Genomic DNA, 9,610 nt, shown 5'->3' on the forward strand with positions numbered 1-9,610 from the left:
TGTGTGTGTGTGTGTGTGTGTGTGTGTGTGTGTGTGTGTGTGTGTGTGTGTGTGTGTGTGTGTGTATTTGAGCTGCTATGGCAAACAAAAGCAAAGTTGAGAAGAGCCTGAGTGGCACATCCCTCAGAGAAAACACACACCTAAAGTGAGAGGACAAATATAAGGCCCTAACCTTAGTCTTCCCCCTACAAATACAGACTGAACTGACATCCTCTGAGTGGGTGTTTGTCGTACTTGAGTTTATGAGTTTCTTCATAACGCTACCAACAGTAAGGAAAGGCTATACTGAGCCTTGAATGAAATTACAATATACTCTAAATATGCAATAAATAAATACAATAGTCTGTCGCATCACATCAAGTTTTCTGCATTTCTTCCACAGCAATAATGAAGACTTGTGTTTTTCAGTTTTAGGAACGCTAATCAATATTTTGGGGCAAGATGATCAGAACAACAGGGCTTGAGGATCAATAAGCCTGACAACAAGTCTTCTTTCTAGTGTTTATCCCGCATGTCAGGGTCCGCTTTGCGGCAAATCCGTCTCCATTTGGCACGATCAAAGGCGTCTTCTGGGGTGGCATTGACGATCTTCGTGTCTTCCTTTATTTTATCTATCCACCGTTTCTTCGGACTGCCACGGGGTCGCTGGCCACCAGGCTCAAGCCTCATTGCCGTTTTCGCCACTGAGCTGTCCTCTGAGCGTAATACGTGTCCGTACCACCGTAGCCATGCCTCGCACATTTTCTCCATGATTGGTGCGATGCCGAGCCGTTTTCTGATGTCTTCATTCATGACTTGGTCCCAACGCGTGAGGCCTAGACGCCACCTGAGCATTCGCATTTCCATCGTGTGCAGGGCCTGCTCGGCGGTGGCTGGCCAACACTCCGATTCATACAGGGCAACTGGGCGGACTACAGTTTTGTAAATCTTCGCCTTGAGATGGTCTGGCGAGATGGTGCCACTTCATCCATGCGGCATTGACCCCTGCTCGCACGGGTCAATGCCGCATGGATATCCCCGTCGCCACTGATCATCAGTCCCAAGTACTCGAATTAGTCGGCCTTCTTCAGGTCTTCCCCGTCGATGTTAATGGTGCCATCAGTTTGGGGGGCAGCTTCCATGTACTCGGTCTTCTTGATGTTGAGTCTCAAACCATGATCGGCCAGGCGCGTCTTCCATAAACCTGACAACAATGTGAATCATATACTATATCCTTGACTATCACCAGAACACTAGTCCTATGATCATGTAAATAGGCTCTTGTATTGACATTAGAACCATGATCATCAGCAATACACAAATGATGAAACGGAAGAATGGTGTTTCATCCCTCTATTAGTGTACTGAGACCTTACTAAGGCACGTTATGTTGATATTTTACAGACTTATACATGTCTGAGTTAAACACTGGTTATATTGTTTGGAAAGAACAACCTAATCTGGTCAATTAGGGCACAATCATATTTGGAGCCTGGTCATTTTGACCTGGATACTATTTAGATTTTTTAAATTAAAATTGTTATTGAAGAACTACATTTTGTAGAGTAACAGCATTTTGCAGAAACACACCAATACTAAAACTTGTTCATTTGTGAAAATCGTAAAGTCTGCATGTTGGATGGTGGGTGTGGTGATGGAATAAGCCTCAAAATTTTTGTATCGCATTTTGGAGTTTGTTGCTTTTCTTTCACTTACTTTTTACTTTTTAATTTTACTCTGTTGATTTTACTGAAAATTATTTGGTCAGATTTAAAATGACTAGAAAAAAATGGTTTTAATTAAGATTTGCCTCTTCACAGCATTAATGCTACAGACTGAAAAAGGACACCCCTGCTTTAAATGTGACACCAAAGGGTCCAAAATATGAAAACTTTAAAGTTGATGTCATCCAACTACTAAATGGCCTTAGTAATTTGTGGTTACTGATGTGCTGCTCTTGCTGCATAGTTTGACACCAAAGTGTGCCTCATCTTTGCCCTAAAACACGATGACATCCAGTTTAATTATTCATTGGCAGCTGATAATGGCTATTGATTTCTTTAAACCTGCATGACAGGGGTATTTTAAAATTATGACTAGGTGAAGCATTATGGTATTTTTCACTTTCTTTTCACTTTCTTTTTTATTTATTCCTTTGTTTAGTGCCAATTTTTTGATAATACTTTTTATCTATCTTTGATAGATAAAAAGCAGTGGTATAACACTGGAGCAAAATACAATGGCAATTTGTAAGCAACTGGTAAGAAACTGGGATGTTTTTTATTTAGTGTACTGTAGCTTTGTTTTAGCTAATTCATCTACAGATGTTCAAAGTCCAGGAAAAAACAGGAACAAATGAATGCTGAAACAATGTTGTTGCAAATACATCAAATACAACTGATTTACACAAGTGCAGTGCGTGGTGCAATTAGACAATCAACATGCAGTCATGTTCACTGCTTTGATATACCAGTAAATCACTGCATGTGGTTGCATGTAAGCTCTGTCAGAGTAAACAAGAAATCAATGCACACTCAGAAAACCAATGTGGTTTTAGTACAAACTGCCATACATTTTAGTATTTGTTATTAAAGGACATGATTAAAAGATTCAAATTTGTCTTATATGTATACACAAGATTTGTTCCTTCAGTGGTGCTAGGTTCAGTCATTGTGCAAATGTACTGTTTATAAGATTGGGGGAAACCTGCAGTCAGCTGAGACTGAAGAAGTCTTTTGGGTGAGTGACAAAACATTTCTCTCACTGAAAACGCTATCAGATGATCAGAATGCACTTTTGAGTCATATCCTGTCACCTTCACTGTCACCATATCTCAAGCCAACTGAACATTTATTGGAGATTTGATGTCAACAGCTTGATCACTTTTGAATTTTGCATTTGAAAAGAAATCATGGATCTAACACAAATACTGCACCAATGCACACATGAAAAATACGACTTCTTTACATCAAAGTTTGCAGTGCCATGCATCTAATTTAGGAAACATTGACTAAACACTTAGAGTCCAAAGTCAATATCCAGTATCTGTGTTACCTCATCCTGAGTTGCACAGTCACATCACAATCCTCTAAAACACAATTGCAACAATGTTACTGAGATTATCTCATTTTTCCACAAGCAAGAATATGCCTCATCAGAATTATCTAGGATTTGACTCTGAGGCTTTTTCTAATGTTTTTCCAATAATGAATATTGTTACCTCGAACAGTGGCCATTTTTTTTGGTAAATCGAGAAAGTGTAGTGCAGAGATCAGTCCTAACTCCAGGTTTTCCACTCCCACTTTTATAAATCAAATAATGTGATAAAGTGACACAGACCAACAGTGTAAGACACATTTTGAACAGGCAACCTTTAAAGCTCACCGCTAGGCTTTGACTATGAGAGCAGATTTAGCAAGAAGGATTCTCAGTCAAACCGCATACATGATTCACACATCAAAGTGTCTCAGAATATATAATACATGAAGCATGTGAATTCAAACTGACATCCTTTGGCACATTGGCCGTGAAATCTCTCTCCTGGCTAATCGTTGCCCTTGAGACTTTACATGTTATTCATATATGTAAGAGAATTTAGATAATGGCTTAAATCAAAGTGATATATTTAATTTAAAGTATATGAACTCGTGATCTATTCTGTGGATAGAGCGCTCAGAAGTGCAAGGAGATTGGATATTCATATGTGAGAGAAATCATTATAACATGCACTTGTATTTTGAATTCAAAACTCAGGAGTCAAGTACATCCACAGCACATGTATATTTTATTAGAAGAAATTTTCAGACACTCTTTCATCGTGAGCTCAAACAATCATTGTGGATCAGTGTGGATACATCTGTTCCACTGTACATAGGTTGTTTTTCATGTTTCAGATCTCATCAGGGGCGTTTAATTAATAGGTGTTTATTGAAGAAAACTGTATGTTCTCACATTCAGATCATCCACAGCCATGGACCTGATTCAGCTGCCAGATTCATAGGCTCTACTACAAATACAGAGAGTAGCTGCTAGGGAGGGAGGCAGTCCAGATGGCTGCATCAATTCCAACATTGCAAATCGGTGTGACTGTAAAGATTTAAGCTGCTGTTTTGGGGGATGGGTGCTAATCAAGATGACTTCTGATCACAGCATACGCAAAACTGCCTGTAAAAGCTGCTAGATGGAGGGAAAGTTTGTCGAAGTTGCTGCACAAATTAATTAAAGACTATACTAAATATTTTACTCAGTATTCAGCCATATATGCTATCATTATTAGGTTGAACTGACAGGTAAATAACATTGCTAATCAAGTGAAAATGCTTTTCTCGTCTTTCTCTCTATTAGCTAACTCTAAATGGAATATCTAATTTTAGACTGTATGTAAGATGTGACCTTTGCTTCTCATAAATGATGGTGGTTTGATTATCAGTTTTTCTAAAACTATTCTGTATTCTATAACTGTAGCCATTTAATGAGTGTCATTCACCTTGTTGTGACAATTCAAGGTTAGTTTTACCCATCAATCTCATATCCAAGTCCCTGAGTTAGGTAAATAGTCTCATTTAAACAGAAATGTTGTGGTTTAGAGCTGTTCACATTTCTGCACAAGTTATAGCAAGATGCAAGTCTGAATCTTATAAATTTATCATATACATATAAATGTATAGATAAGAGCACAGGGTCAAATATGCACAAGGGATATGAATAGAAAATGTCCTTTGGTATACTCAAAGTACAAAGCATGTGAAAGACCAGAAAACTTTTTCATCTTCATTTAAATTTAATTTAATTCAAATTTATTTGTTTAGTGTCAAACAACAGTCACCTGAAGACACTTATGTTGTAAGGTGAAGATCTTAAAATATTAGAAAGACAGACCAGCAATCACTCGACACCCTATAAGCACTTGGTGACAATGGGAAGGAAAGACTCCCTGCAACAGGAAGAAACTTCCAGCCACGCTCAACAAATTGCTCTGCCGCAAGAGAAAGAGAAAAAGGCACTCTATAGGGGAGAGATTCAGAGTTTAGTAATTGCCAATGAATAAATACAGCAATGGGTTATGAAAACAGAGAATGAAAAGATATGAGTGAAGAAGAAGCAGTATATCATGGGAAACCCCAACAACCTGATCCTAATGCTGCATAACTAAGGGGGGATTCTGGGTGAGCTGATCCAGCCCTAGCTACAAGCTTTATCAAAATGTAAAGTTTTGATTCTAATCTGAAAATTAAAGAGTGTCTGTCTCTCGAATCCAAAATAGGAGCTGATTTAGAAATAGGAAAGATTAAAGATTATCCAGGCATTTTTTTCTTCAGGACATGCCCATAGTTTAACTAGCTGATTCGTATCATCTGGCTTCATGGATTTAAAAAAGCTGGGCGTCATCTACATAGGAAAAAATGTATGCGGTGTTTTCTGTTAACGTTGTCTAAGGAAACGTGTAATGTAAAAAATGATTGGTCCCAACATGGAACTCTTTAATTGTGTGTGAGGAAGACTCCCCATTTATATGCACAAATTGCTATCTTTCAGACTCCAATTTGTGCATTGCAGTCCTTCATTATTAACAGTATTTTTAGTGTTAACAGTGTTAAAATTTTATCTGTGATGCAACCTGGGGCTGTTCATGTTTTCCTTGATCAATCCTTTATAGAGGACTTATTGTCTATATTTTCCAGACCAAACAAAAATCTTGTACACACAGTGAGTGCAATGGCCTTTCCTCTCTAATTTATGTGTCGTCTGCTTTAAGGTCCAGATTTGACAGTCATGAATCTGTGATTACTCGTAGGATGTTACACTATTATCAAAATAATCAGGTTCTGTAGGAGTAAAGTTTTGGTAGCTGTTCTGCATTGTGTTGGCACACAACGCTGAAGTAAATAACAATGGAGGAATCACTTCGTTAACCTTAGTTCTAGCACTTTCAGAAAGACATTTTCTGTAATGAAATGTATTCTTTATTGCAGTGTAATCCATTATTGTAATTTTATTGTTATTAAGAAATGCTCAAACAAAAGAGGGTTTTTCAGGAATTACTGGTGAATGAAGTTCTATGCCACAGTTCAGGGCAAGATTCAAAGTGTGATTAAAGAGTTGACAGGCTTATTTACATTTTGAGAGAAGCCACTTCAGTCTAATACAAAATTAAATGATGTGTTGAGGCTGTTATTTACAACATCTACATTAATTACCTACAATAATTATTTTATCTGAACTGAGCACTAAATCAGTATAAAAAAATCTGCGAAATTAAATAGAATTTTTGAGTAAAGGCCGGCTGGATGATAACAAAAATAATATTTTTTAAGTTTTTCAATTACAGTGTACAAGGCTAAGAGTTAAGCTTCTGATTTAATAAAAAAAAATGTCCAGTTCTCTGGTTAATAAATATACTGGAGTGAAAAATTGCTGCCACTTCTTCTCTTTGGCCTGTGGTTCAAGGATTCTTACAATTAGTATGACTTGATTAATTTAACAAGCATATTCACCCCATTGTAACCAGGTAATTAAATAAGTAAGTACAATTTATTAATGTAGTGCTTTTAACACACATAAAATTTACAAAGCACAGAACAAGAATTAAAAAGCTACAACACTGTGTGTTTTAAGAAGAACAGTAAGTGATACAATACAGCAGCGAGGGCCTACACCAAGTGAAAGCACCACCCAGCATATCTATAACAACTGCCATCTGTAGTGCCAACACAGTGTATTTGCACATTTGTCAAACATGAGATTCTTTCTGTCCCTGTTCTTTCATGTTTGAGTACACTTACGCAAAAGATACCAGTAATTTGGCAAAGTATTCTTTTTTTTTTCTGAACTGAAATAAAGTGCATTCACATCCTCTAGCAGGGTTTTGTATCTGCCCTTAAAATGTTCACCACCACCATCTATTATCAGCTTTCCCTTTTCTTCCTTTGCCCTTCTCCGTGCAGCCAATCATGATTAGAGAACACACTCTGGGGTGTAATAAAGGTCTGTTGCAAGCAATAGTGACCCAACGCCCCTTCATCTGTGAGCTGCTCAAACCTCCCAGCCTTGGTAGATAGTTGAAGAGAAAGCTGCTTTCAGTGATTGGAGCTCCACTTGACTGTTTTTTTAATTTTAACTTTGCCCTACTTCTGGCTGAAGAGCTCATTAAATAAGATCTTGTGCTATAGCTAGAAATAGAAAAAAAGGAGGGGGGGAGAAACAATAATCATGTATTTAGCCATGTGAGTCTTATCGCCTTTGGGAGTTCTGTCATGAGGCCGTAGAGAGTGTATATTATTTCCCTTTACCCAATTTTTAAAACACATCTAAAAACCTTTCTTTACCCACAATCACTCTGTGTCTTTGAAGCAAACATGCTCTGGGTCTTAAGGACAAAAATTCAAAGGAGCCAAGTTGGCTTTGGACTGAAAATAGTGAAGATTTTGCAGCAGAGCAACTGAATTCTTCAAACGCTCGTCCCAACTGACTGCAGTCGGTCATATGATGGAAATCGGCAGTGAGCTGCAGGTTCACTTTTGCTAGGAGACTTTGAGGCCCAGATGTCTTACAAAACCAAAAAGGTTTTCAATAAATATATCAAAGATTAACAGAACATGTTGCAATCACAGTGTGTCTCGCTCTGATATTGACCACGCCACGTACACCTGGGTGCATTTCATCATATCTCTGCTAACAGAAGTTCTCTGACATTTCTCTCCCACAGAGAAAACAACAACAACGGAAAAAAAAACAGGAACAGAGAGTCTCCTTGTATGTTTACTTTGGACATGTTACTAGGAGGGGATGTATTTTCTGCCCCAAAGATTTAAATCAGAACACCACTGTCTAGCCACAAATATCCATCACACGATGGTGAACTACTCTTTTATCAACTAGTATAGACACTATTGTGTTGTATGTACAATTATACCCTGGTGAACATAAATTTGTGCAGGACCTAAATGTGACCATTCATGAATTAACTTTTCAGCATGGGAATATAAATGATCTCAGTTTCTCACTCAGAGCAAGCCCTCATCACACTTAAGTTCCCTTTTGCCAGTTTTTTAGATTTAGCAACAACTTTTTAGGGCTGTTCGATATAACGATATATATCGGATGACGATATAAAAACGTCTGTCATTTCATTTTACGCTATCGTTTGTTTTGTGGTGTCGCAAAATAAACTGTTTACGGCAATATTTTTTCATCGTTTTGATGGTCACTGTAGTGGCTATATCAATTTCTCAAAGTTCTCTCTTTCTCTTATATTTAATATAACCACACTATTGAAGGACAAGCGCCTGTTTTTATGCGTTGTGGTTAGCAACAACGACGGTAACACCATCGCGTGTCCGCTTGTTTATGTTCCACATAAACCTTTCACAATAAAGCTCAAGATCCTGTTGAGACTTTTCAAAGTAAACTGAATCACGTGAAAGAGCAGAGTATTTACGGATGAGAAGTAGAAAAGAGCTGCCAGGTGCTAAAAAATAAACCTTAGACTCAAACGTTAGAACAGGCTTTTCCCCGCAGCACGCCGTGTAATAAATACTCACAAAGAAAACGGCGGCCGTTACAACTTATGTCTAAAAATGTATAGTTTCATGCATCTGTTAAAACACTGGACTCCAGCTACATGCGCAGGTGGAATCACTTCCCGCAAGACGAGCTTCCCGAGATTCACAGAATTTACAGAAAATGTAAAATTTTTGTGATTTATATCATTATCGGACGATAGAATTCTATATCAGGATATGAGATTTTGGTCATATCGCACAGCCCTACAACTTTTATATCCCTTAAGTTACTAAAAAGGAATGCATAAGATCAAATCTAGTTACTTTTTGGTTAAATGGCTGCCAGCACCGCCCCTTTGGTGTGAGGACTTGCTGTCACCCTGCGGGTGTCTCTCTCTCTCTGTCTTCCCTGCTCAGTGAGAAGCATCTGTGGATGAGCTGGATGTACACATGCTGTGTGTTTGTGGGCTTTTCCCTTGCAGAGGCTTTTCACTGTGTGAGGAAAAAAAATGAAAAAGGTGTATTGTCACTCCTAATTTTCTCTGTGACTAATCATTTTACATGTGAGCATAGCTGAAATCACAGCACAGCCTTTAACTTGTATGTGGTGATTTTGTCAGACATTCCTCAGACTTGTTCAGCTCCTCGCTGTCTGGTTTTCCCTCGTTAATCTGCACGCTCCAACCAGTTTTTAATTTATTCTTTTGAGAAAAAAAAAAACGAAGTGGAAAATAACAACATATCTGTAAATACGTTAGACTTTACCATGTTTGCCTGTACTGCCAGCACACTGATAGCTTTACATCTATTTGTGTTTCCACTGCAGTTGGGAGGATGTGGCATCCTGGGCGTTGGGGTCTGGCTCTCAGTGACCCAAGGGAACTTCGCCACCCTGTCCTCATCCCTTCCCTCCCTGTCTGCAGCCAACCTGCTCATCGCAGTGGGGACGATCATCATGGTGATTGGCTGCCTCGGCTGTGTGGGAGCTGTCAAGGAGAGCCGTCCTCTGCTGCTGACAGTAAGCAGAATGGTTTTGGATTCACCTGCTGACTTTAAACACAAAGTTGTGATGATGTCATATTTTCAGATTACAGCTTTTACAGAGCACCATAGCTCACGTTGTTTTGAAT

General features: G+C 38.5%; 1 protein-coding gene across 3 annotated transcripts in view; it reads left to right on the forward strand.

Annotated features, from left to right (window-relative positions):
• tspan4a (tetraspanin 4a) overlaps positions 1-9,610 on the forward strand; it is a 166,824-nt gene that overhangs the window by 102,617 nt on the left and 54,597 nt on the right. For all 3 annotated transcript variants that reach the window (XM_005930767.2, XM_014336296.2, XM_005930766.3), the window contains one exon: positions 9,307-9,498. In XM_005930767.2, coding sequence (XP_005930829.1) covers positions 9,307-9,498 — 192 coding nt within the window. The remainder of the gene's footprint in view (positions 1-9,306; positions 9,499-9,610) is intronic.

Source organism: Haplochromis burtoni, unplaced genomic scaffold, assembly GCF_018398535.1.
Source record: "Haplochromis burtoni strain Fernald_Lab_line unplaced genomic scaffold, NCSU_Asbu1 Contig_135, whole genome shotgun sequence".
NCBI lineage: Eukaryota > Metazoa > Chordata > Actinopteri > Cichliformes > Cichlidae > Haplochromis > Haplochromis burtoni.